General features: G+C 45.3%; 1 protein-coding gene across 5 annotated transcripts; it reads left to right on the plus strand.

Annotated features, from left to right (window-relative positions):
* Positions 1-1306: 1306 nt before the first annotated feature.
* Positions 1307-20409, plus strand: ITPA (inosine triphosphatase). Of its 5 annotated transcripts, none has more exons than XM_032604708.1 (8): positions 1309-4448; positions 13044-13101; positions 13190-13254; positions 13872-13945; positions 14897-14928; positions 15487-15602; positions 18623-18749; positions 19930-20409. In XM_032604708.1, exons 1-8 carry the CDS (start codon positions 4383-4385, stop codon positions 20016-20018), a joined length of 627 nt encoding a protein of 208 aa, XP_032460599.1. In that variant the 5' UTR covers positions 1309-4382; the 3' UTR covers positions 20019-20409. The 5 variants fall into 5 exon arrangements, with proteins under 5 accessions (XP_032460603.1, XP_032460599.1, XP_032460600.1 ...); XM_032604709.1 differs by having other exon boundaries at positions 1317-4448; positions 18673-18749; XM_032604712.1 differs by lacking the exon at positions 18623-18749 and having other exon boundaries at positions 1307-4448.
* Positions 20410-21113: the final 704 nt, after the last annotated feature.

A 21113-nucleotide genomic window follows, 5' to 3' on the forward strand; every position in this document is an offset into this window, starting at 1 on the left:
CAATATGCTGTACAGCAATGAATGAATGAATGAATTAGCTGTATAGCAACGTGATTCAGCTATACATATATATCCTTTCTTTTTTTTTGGCCTTGCTGCGCAACTTGCAGGATCTTAGTTCCCCAGCCAGGGATTGAACCTGTGCCCTTGGCAGTAAAAGCACAGTCCTAACAACTGGGCTGCCAGGGAATTCCCTACTTTTTTTTTTTTTAAATATTCTTTTCCATTATGGTTTATCATAGGATACTGAATATAGTTCTCTGTGCTATAGGAACACAGAAGGTAGGAGCTTGTTTATCTATTCCATATATATCAATAATAGCTTACATCTGCTAACCCTAACCTCCCACTCCATCCCTCCCCCAACTCCTCCCCCTTGACAACCACAAGTCTGTTCTATATGTCTGTGAGTCTGTTTCTGTTTCATAGATAGGCTCACTTGTCATATATTAGATTCCACATATAAGGGATATATGGTATTTGGCTTTCTCTTTCTGACTTACTTCACTTAGTATGATGATCTCTAGTTGCATCCATGTTGCTGCAAATGAGAGGCCCTAATTTTTAACTTTAAAATGAATTCTGGGGGAGTAAAAAAAGTTAAGTGGAAATTATTGCAAATGATTATGTGCAGCGTGACATTTATGTATGTTTTAAAAGCACTAAATACCACCACAGTGTTTATGGAAGCACACATATGCAGAAAAAGTAAAAAAGATGCTTGGGAATGACACATACCAACTTCAGAATAGCAGTTACCTTTGGGGAGGGAAGAAGTTGGATGGCATTAACAGCAGAGCTTTGCCTATATCTGTGACATCTGATCTCACTAAAAGTAGAGACCAAATCTTCAAAAAAAAATAAATTGTAATATACTTTTGTACTCAGACTTGCAATTTTAAAGTAACTTATTGGGTTGTACAAGAATTATTGATCCAGTTTTCCACAGTGAGCACTAGGAAATTAAATACTCACAGGGAATTTAAATTTTAATTCTTGACACTGTTAAAAAAGAAAACAAAACTGGGACTTCCCTGGCAGTCCAGTAGTTAAGACTCAGCACTTCCAATGCAGAGGGCGCGGGTTCGATGCCTGGTCTGGGAACTAAAATCCCACATGCCATGTGGTGCAGCCAAAAAAAAAAAAAAAAAAAAAACCAACAAACAAAAAAAAACTGGGGACAAATTCTACCTCAATAAAGTTGTGTAAAAAAAACCCTAGGGACAGGATGTAAACTCAAGATTTTTTAAAAAGCAAAGAACAACTAAACTACTAGGAATTTGCTATTACAGTAGTATGAAGATTTTGTGTGTATGATGACATAAAGATCCCAGGACCCATGATGTGTGTGTAGGGAAGGATTTGAAAAAATATGGACACATGTTAACACTTTAACATATGTTAAATTGGAATGGTGGGAACTTGAGCATTTATGATTTTCTGTAATTTTGAAATAGTTCATAATTTATAAACAAGCAAAAAGGGCAGGACAGTGCTTTTGAAACATATAAATGTTGATAATCGTTAAAGCTGGTCAGTGGTTATATAGGGGCTCATTATACTGCTTTTTTTTTTTTTTTGGTAAGTTTGACATTTTTGTGCAAGTTTGAAATTTTCCATAATAAAAAATATTGTTAAAAAGTAAAAATTAAGACTTGATACATTTTTGTGTGTAATTTGCATGTGCACAGAAAGTTGTTTGGAAGGGTGAAACAAGAAACTGTCAATAGATATAACTTCCTTGCTGCCTCAGATTATATCACTTTCACAGCTTTCATTTGGAGTTCTGATTGTCAGGGTCCTGGACCCTAAGCATGTTGCTTAAGGTTTGTGGGCAGACTGAGTGGGGTGGAAGATGGCAGGGAGAACAACAGTGAGACAGCTGCTGCCCTGGTCCAGGTAAGAACAGAACAGGGCTGGATTCATGACAGTAGCATTGGACTGGTGAGGAGAGGACTGATTCAAGAACTATTTCAGAGGCAGAATTGATAGGACCTGACAATCTCCTTTGAGGGCAAGAATTGTCCTTCTTTGCTTAACTTGGTTTCCTCCACAATGAGGGAAGTGCAATTCCAAAGAGATTTTCTGTCATATTCCTTGCTAAAGGAAATAAAAATTTACATTTTAGGGACTTCCCTGGTGGCGCAGTGGTTAAGAATCCGCCTTCCAATGCAGGGGACATGGGTTCGAGCCCTGGTCCGGGAAGATCCCACATGCTGTGGAGCAACTAAGCCCGTGCGCCACAACTACTGAGCTGTGCTCTAGAGCCCGCTAGCCACAACTACTGGGCCCATGTGCCACAACTGCTGAAGCCAACGCACCTAGAGCCCATGCTCCACAACAAAGAAAAGCCATCGCAATGAGAAACCCACGCACTACACTGGAGTAGCCCCCGTTCGCCGCAACTAGAGAAAGACTGCACGCAGCAACGAAGACCCAACCCCAGCCAAAAATTAAAAAAATAATAATTAAAAAAAATTTACATTTTAATTCTGGCATAGGCTACTTAATGAATGAATAATGCAGTCCCCTTCCTTTCTGCTCAGAGAAACTAAGAACCTATTTACGTTGGCTCACCAGTTAAGTGAAGCAATCGATACATTTCTTTTTTGTTTTGTTGTTGCCTAAGAGGATTTCTGTTACTTGCAACCAAGGATCCTAACTAAAGATCACACATACACAAACTTCTGCCTACAATTTTAGGTATTCACACATCTCCTTCCTCCCCTCCCCCCGACCCTGCCAAGCTCTTGGGCTCCAAGACCTTCAGATTTATTTATCTAACTATTTACTATTTATTTATTGGCTTGTGGGATCTTAGTTCCCTGACCAGGGACTGAAGCCGGGCCTTCGGCAGTGAAAGCACAGAGTCCTAATCACTGGACAGCCAGGGAATTCCCCAAGACCTTCAGATTTAGAGTGAGGTCTATCTAAAGTGAATACTCATTTCCAATACTCCATGCTTAATAACCCCGTAGCTGAAGCTGTCAACAGTCAGGAGGTCGGCTTTGCTGACGGGAACCTCTTCTGCCCCTCCACCTCCCTGAAGATTCACCATGACTTCATGAATTAGGAAGACAAATGACATAGAGGGAAGGCAACCACTTCCTGATGTAACCCACTACTTCTCAGGCCAACTCCAAGGAGCCTCGCAAATCACATGGTAGAAGGGGATCACATGGTAGAATGGGAAACTTCAGGACCTGCCTTAGGACACAGTGAGGGCTTCTGGCCTATGCAATACTCCCGCTATGGTAAAGTCATTGAGCAATGGGATTTTTCCCCCTCCCCGCAGAGGACAAATTCTGGGATCTAAAAAAAAAAAATCATCCAGATTATTAGAAGTCTTTAACATTAACGAAAATAACTCATACAGGCATTGACAGTCCTCCAGACTTCCGATGACACTCATCTGACAGGAGTTGCCTCACCAGGAGTAGAGCTGGCCCTGAATCTGCCCTTATTGTTAACCTTTGGTTGCTGAGTCCATGAAGGAGGGAGACAGCTGAATTGCCCAGTGGGGGTGTCAGCAGTGGGTCAAGGCCTATCGCACAGGTGGGTCTGCTGGGGCACTTTCTACTCTTTGCTGTGTTAGGGATGAAAAGATGTGGCTGAGAAGGGATGATGGACTTAAAGGACTGGAGGGATGAGGTAATAAGGGATTCGAAATGCTGAAGTCGCAAATCTGGGAGATAGGGGAAAAGACCGGGCTAGATTTAGGCTATGCCAAGTTTAAGATCATAGTCAGAGAGCTGGCAAGCAAGGAGGAGCTAAGGAAGCGAGGCTGAAGGTGAGGTCAGAATAAAGAGCCAGGTTTGGGGGCCCTTGTCTAGAAGGAAACAGTTTCCAGAGACAGCTTTAGAGTGCCCGCGGTTAAGGTGAATCGTCCAGAGCCTAGGCAGTTCATCACCAGCCTCGAGGTAGGTACGCTGGGCTTCTTTGCTTCCTCGGTGTCCCTGTTCCAGAGAGGGGCGAAAGCAGGGGTGGGGCAGGTGGCTGGAACGGTCTCTTCTGACCTTGAGGAGAGCGTCTCTTTGCGGGAGGAACTGGTCTCGGCTTACACAACCTCCAGCGTTGGGAAGACCCCAGCAAATCCGACGCAGGAGGGCCGAGCCCTTCTCCTCCCTTCTAGCGCCCGGGGCCCCAGGCTGCTCAAACGAAAAGGGCGCTGTGCTCCCGGGGATCTGAGCAAGGATTCTGGGCGCCCAGCGCAGCCTTCCCGCCCCTAAGGTGCCCAGACTGCAGCTGCCGCCGTCATCATACCGCGCAACACGCAACAAAATCCACAACCGGCCTTCCTGGAACCCGAGGCCGGAAAACGGGCCACCCACTTCCGCCGCCAGGCGGAAGTAGAGGGGCATCCGGTGAACCGGCCAGGTACAATGGCGGCCTCCTTGTCCGGGAAGAAGATCGTGTTTGTCACGGGGAACGCCAAGAAGCTGGAGGAGGTGACGGGAGGGGTGGGAAGCCGACCAGGAGGCGGTTGGGGGGTAGCGTGTGGGAAGGTTGGCTGGGGAGAAGGCGGAGAAGTGGCTTCCAGGCGGAGGGAAGCGCGCGGGTGGAAGAGCAGAGGGGGAACAGAGTCCGACCCGGGGGGATGGGTTGGATCGGGAAGGGGATGGGCCGCGTGGAGTGGACCAGCACGTGTGCGGAGTGGGGGTGACCCGGGGTTGGACTCGACAGAATGAGGGCCTTGACAAATCTGGGCACAGGGGTTGTGAGCTTAGGGGCATCGGGAGCTGAAGGAGTGGTGAGGTCCTTAACACTTGTCCCAAAGGTCACTTCTTAAGCTAGGTCCCAAACCGGGACCCTGACACCCCTCTGGAGCGGATCCAGACCCCGCTGCTGGCCTGGGGTTGGCAGGGGCCGGACAGGGTGTGGGGAGAGGCATCCAAGCTGAGTTCCACACCCCACCACGGTCCAGAAATGTGGTCCTCAGCCTCTCCCAGCCTCTTTCCGCCATCTGTGAAATGGCCATTATGCAGGAGGTCTGCTTCACAGCGCAATGGAGAGGAGTGAAGGAGGCAGTGGATCCAAAGTTCCTGCCTACAGGGACTTTGTGGTCAGCTCTGAGAGTTCTGGGGGTTGATGGAACCGCTTTGGCTGCAAATAGTAGAGAGACACAGGGAGCTCATGTAAACAGCCAGGTGACAATCGTGGTAATACAATGGTATGCTGTCCCACAGGGCTTGAGGAGTCTTTCTCAGGAGTCCCTATCGAGGGGTTTATTTGTCCTTCTAGTTCTCTCTGGATGCTCATCCCTTTTCCTTTTGAGGTCTTTCTGCATTTTTCCCTTCTGATGGAGGAGGCAGCAAGGCTTCTGCCAGACATCAGCTCTGATTGGCCTTGCTTGGATCAAAGGTTTGCCCTTACTTGGTCAGCCGTGGTCAAGGAGGTGGATCATGTTTGGGGAGTCAGGATGACACCCACTAGATGTCTGAGGCAGATCAATGGGGTGCAGTCATTAGGGTCATTTGTCTACAGCATAGGGACCAATGACACTTGTGTGCTGTTACAGGGTGGCCTCAGAAGTCAGAGCCCTGTGCTGATAAAAGGTTTGGGATCTTGAGGCCAGACCAGACAGGCAGACAGGCAGTGCCACACTGAACAGAGCCCCATGCGAGATGGTGGGTGCCAGCTCCCAAGGCCATCTCTACCTCTGGTTGAGAATGTGGCCCTCCCACATTTAAAGAAGAGGGAGGGAATTCCCTGGAAGTCCAGTGGTTAGGATTCGAGCTTTCACTGCCGGGGCCCGGGTTCGATCCCTGGTCGGGAAACTAAGATCCTGTAAGCCATGTGGCACGGCCCCCCAGAAAAAGGAGAAAAAAAAAGAAGATGCTGGAGTGGCCAGAGGAGGCTCACTGGAGAAAATGGACTTGAAGTTGGCCTAAAATAGGGAGTTTTAACTCTTCATCTCATGGTACCCCATTGGCAGAGTGATGAAGCCTCTGGACCCTCTCTCAGGAAAATATTTTTAAATGTACAAAGTAAAATACATAGGATTACAAAGGAAATCAATTCTATTGATTTACAATTCTCAAAATATTATAAATATTTGTGATCCAGTTACATATGCTTTATTAATGCATACCGAGCTGATCTCCCTGTGCTATGCCCCTGCTGCCCACTAGCTATTTTACATTTGGTAGTGTGTATATGTCGATGCTTCTGTCACTTCGCCCCAGCTTCCCCCTCCCCCGCTGCCATGTCCTCAAGTCCATTCTGTATGTCTGCGTCTTTATTCCTGCCCTGCCACTAGGTTCATCGGTACCATTTTTTTTTTAGATTCCATATATATGCGTTAGCATATGGTATTTGTTTTTCTCTTTCTTTACTTTTTTTCTTTACTTCACTCTGTATGACAGAATCTAGGTCCATCCACCTCACTACAAAAAACTCTTTTGTTTCTTTTTATGGCTGAGTAATATTCCATTGTATATATGTGCCACATCTTCTTTATCCATTCGTCTGTCAGTGGACATTTAGTTTGCTTCCATGTCCTGCCTATTGTAAATAGTGCTGCAATGAATATTGTGGTGCGTGTCTCTTTTTGAATTATGGTTTTCTCAGGGTATATGCCGAGTAGTGGGGTTTGCTGGGTCATGTGGTAGTTCTATTTTTAGTTTTTACGGCACCTCCATACTGCTCTCCATAGTGGTTGTATCAATTTACATTCCCACCAACAGTTCAGGAGGGTTCCCTTTTTACCACACCCTCTCCAGCATTTATTGTTTCTAGATTTTTTGATAATGGCCATTCTGACCAGTGTGAGGTGATACCTCATTGTGGTTTTGATTTGCATGTCTCTAATAGTGATGTTGAGCATCTTTTCATGTGCCTCTTGGCCATCTATCTGTATGTCTTCTTTGGTGAAATGTCTGTTTAGGTCTTCTGCCCATTTTTTAATTGGGTTGTTTCTTTTTTTTAATGTATTTTATTTTATTTTAATTTATTTTTGTTTTTGGCTGCGTTGGGTCTTCATTGCTGTGCGCGGGCTTTTCTCTGGTTGTGGTGAGCAGGGGCTACTCTTTGTTGCAGCGCGCAGGCTTCTCATTGCGGTGGCTTCTCTTGTGGAGCATGGGCTCTAGGCGCGCGGGCTTCAGTAGCTGTGGCACAGGGGGTCAGTAGTTGTGGCTTGCAGGCTCTAGAGCGCAGACTCAGTAGCTCGGTAGTTGTGGCGCACAGGCTTAGTTGCTCAGCGGCATGTGGGATCTTCCCAGACCAGGGCTCAAACCTGTGTCCTCTGCATTGGCAGGAGGATTGTTAACCACTGCGCCACCGGGGAAGCTGGGTTGTTTCTTTTTTTGATATTGAGCTCCATGAGCTGTTTGTATATTTTGGAGGTTAATCCTTTGCTCGTTGTTTCATTTGCAAATATTTTATCCCATTCTGAGGGTTGTCTTTTCCTCTTGTTTATGGTTTGCTTTGCTGTGCAAAGCTTTTAAGTTTAACTAGGTCCCATTTGTTTATTTTTGTTTTTATTTTCATTACTCTAGAAGGTGGGTCAAAAAACACCTTGCTGTGGTTTATGTCAGAGTGTTTTTCCTATGGTTTCCTCTAAGAGTTTTATAGTGTCTGGTTTTACATTTAGGTCTTTAATACATTTGGAGTTTATTTTTATTTTTTTATTTTTTGGAGTTTATTTTTGTGTGTGGTGTTAGGTGGTGTTCTAATTTCATTCTTTTACATGTAGCTGTCCAGTTTTCCCAGCACCACTTACTGAAGAGGCTGTCTTTTCTCCATTGTATGTTCTTGCCTCCTTTGTCGTAAATTAGGTGACCATATGTGCATGGGTTTATCTCTGGGCTTTCTATCCTGTACCTTGATCTATATTTCTGTTTTTGTGCCAGTACCATAATGTCTTGATTACTGTAGCTTTATAGTATAGTTTGAAATCAGGGAGCCTGATTCCTCCAGCTCCGTTTTTCTTTCTCAGTATTGCTTTGGCTATTCAGGATCTTTTGTGTTTCCATACAAATTGTAAAATTTTTTGTTCTAATTTTGTGAAGAATGCCATTGGTAGTTTGATAGGGATTGCATTGAATCTGTAGATTGCTTTGGGTAGTATAGTCATTTTCATAATATTGATTCTTCCAATCCAAGAATATGGTATATTTCTCCATCTGTTTATGACATCTTTGATTTCTTTCATCAGTGTTTTATAGTTTTCCAAGTATAAGTCTTTCACCTCCTTAGATAGGTTTATTCCTAGATATTTTATTCTTTTTGTTGCAGTGGTAAATGGGATTGTTTCCTTAATTTCTCTTTCTGATTTTTCGTTGTTAGTGTATAGGAATGCCAGAGATTTCTGTGCATTAACTTTGTATCCTGCAACGTTACCAAATTTGTTGATTAGTTCTAGTAGTTTTCTGGTGGCATCTTTAGGATTTTCTATGTATAGTATCATCTCATCTGCAAACAGTGACAGTTTTACTTATCCAATTTCTATACCTTTTATTTCTTTTTCTTCTCTGATTGCCATGGCTAGGACTTCGAAAACTATGTTGAATAAGAGTGGTGAGAGAGGACATCCTTGTCTTGTTCCTGATCTTAGAGGAAATGCTTTCAGTTTTTCAACATTGAGTATGTTTGCTGTGGGTTTGTCATATATGACCTTTATTATGTTGAGGTAGGTTCCCTCTATGCCCATTTTCTGGAGAGTTTTTATCGGAAAAGAGTGTTGAATTTTTTTCAAAACCTTTTTCTGCATCTATTGAGATGATCACATGGTTTTTATTCCTTAATTTGTTAACATGGTGTATCACATTGATTGATTTGCGTATATTGAAGAATCCTTGCATCTGATGTATGATCCTTTTAATATGTTGTTGGATTCTGTTTGCTAGTATTTTGTTCAGGAGTTTTGCATCTATGTTCATCAGTGATATTGGACTATAATTTTCTTTTTTTGTGATATCTTATTTTGGTTTTGGTATCAGGGTGATGGTGGCTTCATAGAACGAATTTGGGAGCGTTCCTCTCTGCAGTTTTTTGGAAGAGTTTGAGAAGGATCGGTGTTAGCTCTTCTCTAAATGTTTGATAGAATTCACCTGTGAAGCCATCTGGTCCTGGACTTCTGTTTGTTGGAAGATTTTTTTTATATATAAATTTATTTATTTTTACTTATTTACATTTGACTGTGCTGGGTCTTCGTTGCTGCGCGTGGACTTTCTCCAGTTGCGGCAAGCCGGGGCTACTCTTCGTTATGGTGCACAGGCTTCTCATTGTGGTGGTTTCCCTTGTTGTGGAGCATGGGCTCTTGGCAGGCGGGCTTCAGTAGTTGCGGCACATGGGCTCAGTAGTTGTGGCTCGTGGGCTCTAGAGCATAGGCTCAGTAGGGCGGCACATGGGGTTAGTTGCTCCATGGCATATGGGGTTTTCTCGGACCAGGGATCAAACCTGTGTCCTGTGTCCCCTGCATTGGCAGGCAGATTTTTAACCACTACGCCACCAGGGAAGTCCTGTTGGAAGATTTTTAATTACAGTTTCAATTTCATTACTTGTGATAGGTCTGTTTATATTTTCTAATTCTTCCTGGCTCAGTCTTGGAAAAATTGTACATTTCCAAGAATTTGTCCATTTCCTCATGGTTGTCCATTTTATTGGCATATAGTTGTCTGTAGTAGCCTCTTATAATCCTTTGTATTTCTGCAGTGTCAGTTGTGATTTTTCCTTTTTCATTTCTAATTTTATTGATTTGTGCCCTTTTTTTCTTGATGAGTCTGGCTAAGGGTTTATCAATTTTGTTTATCTTCTCAAAGAACCAACTTTTAGTTTTATTGATTTTTGCTGTTGTTTTCATTTCTGTTTCATTTATTTCTGCTCTGATCTTTATGATTTCTTTCCTTCTACTGACTTTGGGTTTTCATTGTTCTTCTTTCTCTAGTTGCTTTAGGTGTAGGGTTAGATTGTTTATTTGAGATTTTTCTTGTTTCTTGAGGTGCGATTGAATTGCTATAAACTTCCCTCTTAGAACTGCTTTTGCTGCATCCCATAGGTTTTGAATCATCGTGTTTTTGTTGTCATTTGTTTCTATGTATTCTTTTATTTCTTTGATTTCTCTAGTGATCTCTTGGTTACTTAGTAGTGCACTGTTTAGCCTCCATGTATTTGTGTTTTTTACAGTTTTTTTCCTGTAATTGATTTCCACATAGCAGTGTGGTCAGAAAAGATGCTTGATACGATTTCAATTTTCTTAAATTTTCCGAGGCTTGATTTGTGACCCAAGATGTGATCTGTCTTGGAGAATGTTCCGTGTGCACTTGAGAAGGAAGTGTACTGTGCCATTTTCGGGTGGAATGTTCTATAAATATCAATTAAATCTATCTGGTCTATTGTGTCATCTAAAGCTTGTGTTTGCTTATTTATTTTCTGTTTGGATGATCTGTCCATTGGGGCAAGTGAGGTGTTAAAGTCCCCTACTATTATAGTGTTACTGTTGATTTCTGCTTTCATGGTTGTTAGCATTTGCCTTATGTATTGAGGTGCTCCTATGTTGGGTGCATAAGCGATTATAATTGTTATATCTTCTTCTTGGATTGATCCCTTGATCATTATGTAATGTCCTTCCTTATCTCTTGTAACAGTCTTTATTTTAAAGTCTGTTTTTAAAAATAAATTTATTTATTTTATTTTTTTATTTTTGGTTGTGTTGGGTCTTTGTTGCTGTGCATGGGCTTTCTCTAGTCGCAGCAAGCAGGGGTTACTCTTCATGGTGGTGTGCAGTCTTCTCATTGAGGTGGCTTCTCTTGTTGCATAACACAGGCTCTAGGCACGCAGGCTTCAGTAGTTGTGGCACACGGGCTCAGTAGTTGTGGCTCACAGGCTCTAGAGCGCAGGCTCAGTAGTTGTGGTGCATGGGCTTAGTCGCTGCACAGCATGTGGGATCTTCCTGGACCAGGGATCGAACCTGTGTCCCCTGCATTGGCAGGCAGATTCTTAACTGCTGCACCACCAGGGAAGCCCTAAAGTCTATTTTATCTGATATGAGTATTGCTACTCCAACATTCTTTTGATTTCCATTTGCATGGAATATATTTTTCCATCCCTTCACTTTTAGTCTGTATGTGTTCCTAGGTCTGAAGTGGGTCTCTTGTAGACAGCATATATACGGGTCTTGTTTTTGTATCCATTCAGCCAGTCTGTGTCTTTTGGTTGGAGCATTTAATCCATTTACATTCAAGGTTGTTATCGATTGTATGTTCCTATTACCATTTTCTTAATTGTTTTGGGTTCGTTTTCGTGGGTCTTTTTCTTCTCTTGTGTTTCCTGCCTAGAGAAGTTTTTTTAGCATTTGTTGTAAAGCTGGTTTGGTGGTGCTGAATTCTCTTACCTTTTGCTTGTCTGAAAAGTTTTTGATTTCTCTGTTGACTCTGAATGAGATCCTTGCTGGGTAGAGTAATCTTGGTTGTAGTTTTTTCTCTTTTATCATTTTAAGTATATCCTGCCACTCCCTTCTGGCCTGCAGAGTTTCTGCTGAAAAATCAGTTGATAATATTATGGGGATTCCTTTGTATGTTATCTTTTGCTTTTCCCTTGCTGCTTTTAATATTTTTTCTTTGAACTTAATTTTTGTTAGTTTGATTAATATGTGTCTTGGTGTGTTTCTCCTAAGATTTATCCTGTATGGGACTCTGCGCTTCCTGGACTTGGGTGGCAATTTCCTTTCCCATGTTAGGGAAGTTTTCTACTATAATTTCTTCAAATATTTTCTCAGACCCTTTCTTTTTCTCTTCTTATTTGGGACCCCTATAATTCGAATGTTGGTGTGTTTAGTATTGTCCCAGAGGTCTCTGAGATTGTCTTCGATTCTTTTCATTCTTTTTTCTTTCTTCTGCTCCTTGGCAGTTATTTCCAGCAGTCTGTCTTCCAGCTCACTTATATTTGTTCTTCTGCCTCAGTTATCCTATTGTTGATTCCTTCTAGTGTATTTTTCATTTCAGTTACTGTGTTTTCATCTCTGTTTGTCCTTCAGTTCTTCTAGAACTTTGTTAAACATTTCTTATATTTTCTTAGTCTGTGCCTCCATTCTACTTCTGAGATTCTGGATCATCTTTACTACCATTACTCTGAATTCTTTTTCAGGTAGCTTGCCTATTTCCTCTTCATTTATTTGGTCTTATAGGTTTTTACCATGCTTCTTCATCTGTGACATACTTTATTACCCTCTCATTTTTTCTGATGGGTGGGATTGTGTTCCTGTTTAACTGGTTGTTTGGCCTGAGGCTTCCAACACTGGAGTTTGTAGGCTGTTGGGTAGGGCTGGGTCTTGGTGCTGAGATGAGGAACTCCGGGAGACCTCACTCCAATGAATATTTCCTGGGGTCTGAGGTTCTCTTGTTAGTCCAGTGGTTCAGACTCAGAGCTCCCATTGCAGGAGCCGTTCACTTGGGGGTTCTTCCCGTCTCCTTGGGTGTCAAGGTCCCCCACCACCATCTGGCAGGCGCCCTAGTTGTAGGGAGACACAAACTCTGTGTCTTCCCACGCCGCCATCTTGACTCTGCCCCTTGTAAATGATATTTTGAGATATCTGCTACAACTGTAATGGGATATGACAACATCTGTGATTTTAATAGGTTTAAATATCACAGGAGATGCTAATGCTATTTGTGTTTGTTTTCTATATTCACTATTGAAAGGGATGCTAAATTTCAGGTAGGGGTTAGTGAAAATAAAGCGTTTTTTTTTTTTTTTTTCCTAATCCAAGTTCACAGATCTCCTGAATTCTGGGTAACCCCTGATGGAAAATTCCTGGCCCAAAGGATAGGTTTTGGGAGCACTGAGAAGGGAAGAGGGTGTTCTAGGTAGGTGGTTAGCATAAACAGAGACCTGAAGTAGGATGGAGGGATTGGAGAGTGAGGAGATGGGGGAACTGACCTGCTGGGTTGGGACCCTGAAGGCTGGGGTGAGGCTCGTGGGCCTGACTTGGTGAGCTTTAGGGGACTGACAGGAGAGTTACCTGACGAGAAAGGTGGGTGACAGCTTGTGTAGTAATGGGGAATAGTTAAACAAATGGTGATAAATGTTCTTTTGTTTTGGAACAGGTCATTCAGATTCTAGGAGATAAGTTTCCATGCACTTTGGTGGCACAGAAGATTGACTGTATGTCTCTGATTAGTTCTATTTTTAAAAGATGATTCAATTTCTCTCTCTCTCTGTGACCTGACTGTGTGTCTGTTTCTCTGATAAGTGCCAGAGTACCAAGGAGAGCCTGATGAGATTTCCATTCGGAAGTGTCAGGAGGCAGCTCGCCAGGTGCTTGCTCCACACATGTCCTGTACTTGCGCCTCTTGTCCTGGTGGCTTCTGGGGTCTGTGCCTGCTGGGGATGGGTAGAGAATATGGTGGGCACAGTTTATAATGACTTGAAGGACGTTTCCAGGCTTAGCTAGGCTGGAGTCAGTTAATATTGGCTCTGGAATACTGCCTTCCTTTCTCAACCTTGACTGCATAGTATCCCCCTAGATGACCACACACACACATAATTCACTCTTCCCAATTCTCAGGTACATACATTCCACCTCTACATTCTCCCCACATACATCCACCCTGCACTCACACATCTCTGTGGAACTGAAAAAGAGTGCTTTGTAAACAGTCAGGCTGCTTGAGTATGAATCCCAGCTCTCCTGTCACTGTACCTGGAGCAAACTTTACAACCTGCCAAGGCTTTGATGTCCCTACCTTTAAAATGAAGATAAGAGATTAGTCAACAGCTGTTACCCAGAGCAGATGGACCTCTATCTGCTGCTGCTGTTGCACATCCCAGCTAGCTGTGAGTGTGGCCCTGGCTTGGGTGGCAGGGGAATTCACGGTGGAGATGGGGCCTGCTGCTGGACGCGCGTCTCAGGGCTGCATGTTCTTGTGCTGCAGGTGCAGGGCCCTGTACTGGTGGAGGACACCTGTCTGTGCTTCAACGCCCTTGGGGGCCTCCCTGGCCCCTACATGTGAGTGCTCCCCCACCCTTTTGCAGGGCCCTGGCCACAAAACCACTTGAAATTTGAAATGATTTGTTACTTGATACTGCGGGTCATTCACTGTCTTGGCATCAACACCAGTATGTCAGATTGTCTTGAGGGAGGATTAGGGATGGGGAAGAGGCATACCTTTCTTTTGTAAAGTGTGAGAATGTGATTGTGTAAGTTGAGATGGGCAAGGGGAACTCACCCATTGGAGAGGTACATTCGTGGGCAGATCAGTTTCAGGAAAGAGGAAATAAGGAAGTTGAGATCTGCAGATGGATTTCCTTAAAGCTATCCAGTACCCTGGACCCCCTCAGAAGGTCTTTGTGTATCTCTAGGGTACAAATACCCCAATTTGTTAGGTCTTGGGTATGTATACAGTTGACCCTTGAACAACTTGGGGGGGTTAACCTGCGTTTAACTTACAGTTGGCCTTCCATATCAGTGAATTCAACTGTATATTACTGTAGTATTTACTACTGAAAAATATCTATGTATAAGCGAACATATGCAGTTCAAATTCATGTTGTTCAAGGGTTAACTGTATCTTTAACTTTTGGATTGCTAATTTGTTTGCCAAGGCAGTAGCACCCCTACACACTTATAGTGTATATCGCTCCATATTCTTACCAGCACTGTTTTATGACTTTTTAGTATTTTGTAATGGCGGGAGTGGGAAATGTTACCACATGCAATTTTAATTTGCATTTCCCTAATTACCAGTGAGATTGAGGGCTTCACTGGTTTATCAGTTCTTTTGTGGATTGCCTCTTTGTCTCCATTTCCTTTTTCCTATTGGATTATTTCTCTTCATTTTGAGTTGAAACATTCTTTGCTCTCCCAGGGCTCTAATCCCTGGGGGATGCAGCCCAGAAACAAGGTGGTAAGAACATCCATCTGATTGTGGTGTCTGACTCACCTTTATTTCTCTTGTAGAAAGTGGTTTCTGGAGAAGTTAAAGCCTGAAGGTATTATCCCCATGTCTCTTTCTTTAGACCTGTTTGAAATTAAGAATCTGTGGGTTCTACGGGAGGAGCTCCAACTAGTAATCAGGAATCTCGGGTTCCATCCCCTTCACGGAGTCTCCATTCACCTCAGTTTCCCCATCTATAATCTACAGCTCACACTCTCCCTATACACCCTGTGCCAGGGAGCACTGAGATTTGGGAGGAGTGGATGGGGTGGGGGTGGGTGGTGAGAGCTTTGTGTTTGAGGGACAAAGGGGCTCTAGTTGATTCTGGCTCAGAGAGGGACTGGCCCCACTTCTTGCTGTCCTTGCCTCAGTGGGGGGCGGGGAGGGGGACACCCTGCTGCTCCTCCTGGTCCCAGCAGCGCATACCCTGAAGCCCACAGTGGTAGAATAAGGAACCCCACATCCCCATCACCCAACTTCCTGGGTTATCAGCGCAGGGCCTATTTGGTGATATGTATAACTCCCCTTCACCACCTGGGCCCATTGAGTGCGGAGAGGGGGCTGGGGCCGGGCAGCGTAGAGTGCGCTGAGCCCTCACTACACGTGCCCGCAGGTCTCCACCAGCTCCTGGCTGGGTTCCAAGACAAGTCGGCCTATGCACTCTGCACGTTCGCGCTCAGCACTGGGGACCCCAGCGAGCCTGTGCGCCTCTTCAGGGGCCGGACCTCGGTGCGTACCCATGCTCGTTCCCCCCCCCCGAGTGCCGCCAGAGGGCGCTGTGACTCGCGATGATGCTGCAGGACTGTAGTGGGGAGGGCGCGCCCCTGGGTACCATAGCTAGAAGTGCTGTCAATCCCGAAACTTATTTGACCCCTGAGTCTGGTGTTTGGAAACGCACAGTGGCTTACAGCTGTTGGGGCCTGGTATACCCAGAGCTCTGCAGTGTATGCTCTCCTGAGAAGCAGATGTGGAAACTGAAGGTGACAACTCCTAGAGCTACATCTATGGCCCAGACTCCTCCAAGCTTGAATCTCCTCATCCCACTGCTGAGGCAACAGCTTCCCTTGAACATCTCACAGCCTTTCCGACTTTTTATGTTCATATAGAATCTTCCTTCTCCCCCCAACTCATTCCTTTCAAAACTGCCCTTCAGTGCCCCAATGCTTACCTATCAGACCGTAGGTTCAGCTGCTTCTCACAGGGTCCAGACCATCCTCTGGGCTGGCCTGCTTCCCCCACCCCCCCGCCCCAGCCCATCCATCCCCTCCCCGTGGCAGGAGTGTACCTTGAGGCACATCATTTCTCTGCTTTGTCCTTTCTGCTTAGGATAGAATCCAGAGTCCCACCCTAGCTCACATAGCGCTATGCCAGTGGCTCCACCAGGGGCTGTCCACAGATGTTTTACTTTACACTCCCTGATTAGATTTTTAATTTTTGTGGTGAAAAAAACAGGTAACAGAAATTACCATCTTCATTTTTAAGTGTACAATACAATAGTGTACACTGTTGTGCACCAGATCTCTAGAACTTTCTCATCTTGCAGAATTGAAACTATGCCCGTTGAATAATGACTCCACCTTCCCCACCTCTCTCCAGCACCTGGCAACCACCATTCTACTTTGTGTTGCTAAGAGTTCAGCTACCTCAGATACATCATATAAGTGGAATCCTGCAGTGTTTGTTTTTTTGTGACTGGCTTATCTCACTTAGCATAATGTCCTCAAGTATCATCCATGTTGTAGCATGTGACAGGATCTCCTTTTTTAAGGCTGAATAATATTCCATTGTATATATATACCACTTTTTCCTTTATCCGTTTACAGGCATACCTCGTTTTATTGAGCTTCACAGATATTATGTTTTTACAAATTGAAAGTTTGTGGCAATCCTGCATTGTCAGATGATGGTTAGCATTTTTAGCAATTAAGTATTTTTAAATTAAGGTATGTACACTTTTTTTTAGACATAATGCTATTGCACACTTAATAGATTACAATATAGTGTAAACGTAACTTTTATATGCAGTAGGAAACCAAAAAATTCATGTGACTTGCTTTATTGCGATAATTGCTTAATTGCAGTGGTCTGGAACTGAACCCACAATATCTCCGAGGTCTGCCTGTATTCATTGATGAACACTTGCGTGGCTTCCACTTTTTGGCTCGTTCATAATGCTGCTATGAACATGGGTGTGCAAATATCTCTTCAAGATCCTGTTTTCATTCTTTTGGGTATATATCCAGAAATGGGATTGCTGGATCATATTGCCTGGTTACATTTTTAACAGTTAGTTTTAGTGGTCTGCTACTTTCACAGAAATGTTCTCTCAAAAATCAAAAGTATGAACAACCACAGGCCCAACTTCCTGCACCATGACTGACTAGCAGCTATGCTGCTGACGGGGCCTGATCACTTTCATCCGACCATTCCCTATTGTCTCCCCAGCGTGGGCTGCTGTTTGTACTTTGTTGCTGCCAGCCCTGACTTTAACTGAGGTAGCCTTGTTTCTCCTTGTTCTGTTCTCCCCTGTGCTTTCGAAAAAACCCTAGCCACATTGTCCTTTCAGCAGTGCGTATGATAAGCCTTTTCCATCTCTGGACCTCAGCACAGCTGTGTCCTCCACCTAGAATATTCTTGCCCTAGTCCTTTATGTGGCCAAAGTGTCCCCTCCTCACTGAGGCCTTCCCTGAGCTCCCCATCTTGTTATTCTTGAGCCCAGCTCCCAGTTTGTTGCCTCAAAGACACTTTGTATTTGGTAATCATTAATGTTTACTGATGTAATGCTTGTTTTGCTTAAGAGTTCCATTCTGTGAAGGCAAGGCTACGATTTTCTGTTTTCCTGGTGCCTGCTTCGCTGAGGTGTTCAAAAAACAGTTGTTGCGTGGGTGAAGTTCAGAGTGGTTCAGTAACTGGCCTCAGTCACACAGCTCCCCATTAGCAGAAGCAGAATTTGCCTTTGGTCTGAATGACTTGGAATTTATATGGCTAATCCCCATCCTCTACTACCTCCCTTGTATTTTATAAGTTGTTTTTTTGTTGTTGTTGTTGTTGTTTTTTGCGGTACGCGGGCCTCTCACTGTTGTGGCCTCTTCCGTTGTGGAGCACAGGCTCTGGACGCGCAGGCTCAGCGGCCATGGCTCACGGGCCCAGCCACTCTGCGGCATGTGGGATCTTCCCGGACCAGGGCACGAACCCATGTCCCCTGCATCGGTAGGCGGACTCTCAACCACTGTGCCACCAGGGAAGCCTGACACTGGTTATCTTTGTCACATTTTCCTTTTGGAATTTGCCTATTACAGCCAGTATTTACTGAGCTCATTTTTGTGTTGAACATTGTGCAAAGTAATTTCTATTTTGTTGTTTCATTTGTTAGAGCCTCCCTTGTATTTTGAGAAATGCAGTAATAGTAGCAGGCACAGGGCTTGGCTGCAAGGTTCAGGGCCCTCAAACTTCCTATTAGGAGAAAATGTTTTCTGTCAGTCTTTCAAAGTTGCTTCTCTTCTTCAGTGAGGTCACAGTTTGTCAAAGCTTCAGAGAGGGAGGCTGGTCCCAGGGGTATCTGTGGGCTAATCAAGCATGTGGTTCCTCCCTGTCTGTGGGGAGCAAGCCGTCCTGCTCTGCATTTTATCTGTGTTCAGCAAACATTTGCCGGCACCATGGACCCCTTGAAATAATATATTTTGAGTAAATAGGGTTTAACCAAATTCGTAAACTAACCAAACTCAATCTGGCTACTGCCCTCCTCACAGTGCATCTTCTCCACACCCAGTGGCACACCTGTCCCCCTTTCCTCTGGCAGGGCCAGATTGTGGTGCCCCGTGGCTGCCGGGATTTTGGCTGGGACCCCTGCTTTCAGCCTGATGGATATGAGCAGACGTAAGGAGCCCCAGTTTCTTTCAGGGGTGTGGGGTGGGGATGGCCGTGGTCTGGGTTGGGTCAGTGCCCTGCCCAGGTGCAGGCACGCGGATGCAGGCGGGGCAGGCTCTGAGGTGCCGTTCCGGCTGAAGGCAGCTCTGCTGGGGTGGATGCAAGGAATCTGGGTGGCCCGGTCCACAGCTGGGAGGCAGCTGGGCATAGCTGAAGTCCTGGGCTCTCGGGCTCAGCTCAGCGCAGAGCAGCTTTGTAGCTTCAGTGGCTTCCCTGCTCTGACCTGGGCTTGTCAGCTTTGTTGGATGACTATCTGACCCCCATTTAGTCTGGAAAAATGTTAGCACTTGGCCACCACGTTACACCCCCACAGTGCTAGGAGTTTTCAGTATTTCATGCTAGCCCCCGCTTATTTACACGGGACATGTTGGCCATTATTGGAATCGGGTTTGTCAAGCTGGAGGGGGGCCCTTAGGGAGTGTGGCCTGAGGCCTTACAACAGCCAGGCAGGGCTGAGGACAACATGAAGCAGCACTTTGGTGACACAAAGGCTCTATATCTGCACTGTGCAATCCGGTAGCCATTAGCCACGTGTGGCTGCGGAGCATCTGAAATGTGGTTAGAGCAACTGAGGAACAGAATTTATTTTTATTCAGTTATAATTGGTTTAAATGGCCACAGTGACTGGTAGCCACCATATTTGACAGCATAGATGTGAAAGTGACAACTGGAGTAGGGATTCTTACCTCACTGGAGTCCTGCCATGGATGGCAGGCCACTGGCTGGCTGTTCAAGGCTCATCTGCTGCCCCCTGCCTCCACCTGCCCGTCCCACAGTGCATTGGAGGAGATTGCTATGTTTGCTCTGTCAGGCCCCACTGCTTCCCGTCAACAGATGACAAAGCTGATAAAGCATGCAGCTCATCCCCCTGTCCCCAGCTTCCCTTTGATGACTTTTGGACACACTAGAACCAGTTTAAGATCCTTTCACACTCATTAATATGGGTTTCTACCTACAGGGGAATTTAAGACTGATTTTTAAAAAATTAACTCTGGTTGCCAGGAGCTGGTAGCCCCACTACCCTTTCCTAGGGACTCTTTGAGCTTTGGGCTCCAGGATGAGGTGAGGTGTACATACCCTACCTGAATCTGGGCCCCCTCTTCTCTGAGCTGCTACTGTTGCCCCTTAGGTATGCAGAGATGCCCAAGGCTGAGAAGAACACCATCTCCCATCGCTTCCAGGCCCTGCTTGAGTTGCAAGAATACTTTGGCAACCTGACTCCACTTGGAGCTGGTGATGACCACTCTAGCTGAGGATCCGGGGAGGGCTAGCCTGAAACCGCCTCTATCAGGCAGGCACCAATCCAAGTACCGCCTTCAGGGTTACCACTTCCTGGGGGTGTTACCAGCCGTCAGGAGCAGCTGGCTCTGCTTGGAGAAACTTCGGCCAGAGGACACCATCCTCTTGTCCTCGGGGATTCAGTGGTCTCCTACAGCCTCCAGGCCTGGAATCCGGAAAGGACCTTGGGTGTTAAAACTGGCCTTGGCAGGGTTGAGGGTTTGGGGAAGAACCACACAAACAGCCTTAGATGTTTTTTAAATGCAGCAAATAAAAATTCCGGAGGGTACTTGCTTCCAAAATAAACTGGGTATATTTGCTTTGAAACTTGCCTCAGACAGGTGTCTGTTTCCTGAGTCCCCTTTGGCACGAGCAGGAAACCTCTCGGGTCGGGGGGGGGGGGTGCAAAACGGGTGTAGCGGGGTGGCTGGAGGAGGGCAGTGCTGTGTTGAGGCTGTTTGTGTGCCCTTGCTAGCTGGAGTATTATATCTTTCTTTTTGTCCTTGAAGTCTCTGATCATGGGCTGAACTTTTCCATGCCACATCCCTGCTGCCCGCCACCCAGCCACTGAGCAATGCCACCACCCAGCTGGCCTCTATTGTGTTTGCTGGGTTGGGGGACGGGCAGTGTGGGATGCTGAGTGCTTTTGCTTTATTCTGGTGTACATTAGAGCAGCTAAAATGTTGGTTTATGGTTATAACGCCAAGTTCATTTTTATGGCAGGGAGGAGGGATGGAGTTCTTGACCCCAGTTGGGTTGACATGCCACGGTTCAGCCTGGGGGGCCAGCTGAGTTGAGCCCTTCAGGAGGCCCAGCTCAGCTACCCCAGACCCGTACTGAGTCCTGGTGAAGCCCTTCCCTGGGAGGGACTTCAGAGGCCCGGGGTGGCTCCCTTACCTTCCTGCAGGTGTTACTCTGGTAAAGAGGAGGTGCCCAACCCCAAGGACAATCAGAAAAGCCTGTTGTGTGTTGGGGGGTGGGGGTCCTTAATGCTGGTGTGTCGCTCCCAAGCTTAAGTTACATCCCCTCCTCAGT

This window comes from Phocoena sinus, chromosome 15, assembly GCF_008692025.1.
Source record: "Phocoena sinus isolate mPhoSin1 chromosome 15, mPhoSin1.pri, whole genome shotgun sequence".
NCBI classification, from domain to species: Eukaryota; Metazoa; Chordata; class Mammalia; order Artiodactyla; family Phocoenidae; genus Phocoena; species Phocoena sinus.

Excerpts from the sequence above, each read along its gene's own strand:
- ITPA (XM_032604708.1), top strand. The coding sequence starts at position 4,383 with ATGGCGGCCTCCTTGTCCGGGAAGAAGATCGTGTTTGTCACGGGGAAC. Across the intron at positions 13,102-13,189 it reads GGTGGCACAGAAGATTGACT|TGCCAGAGTACCAAGGAGAG; the intron begins GTATGTCTCTGA and ends TTCTCTGATAAG. Across the intron at positions 15,603-18,622 it reads TCTTCAGGGGCCGGACCTCG|TGCATCTTCTCCACACCCAG; the intron begins GTGCGTACCCAT and ends CCCTCCTCACAG.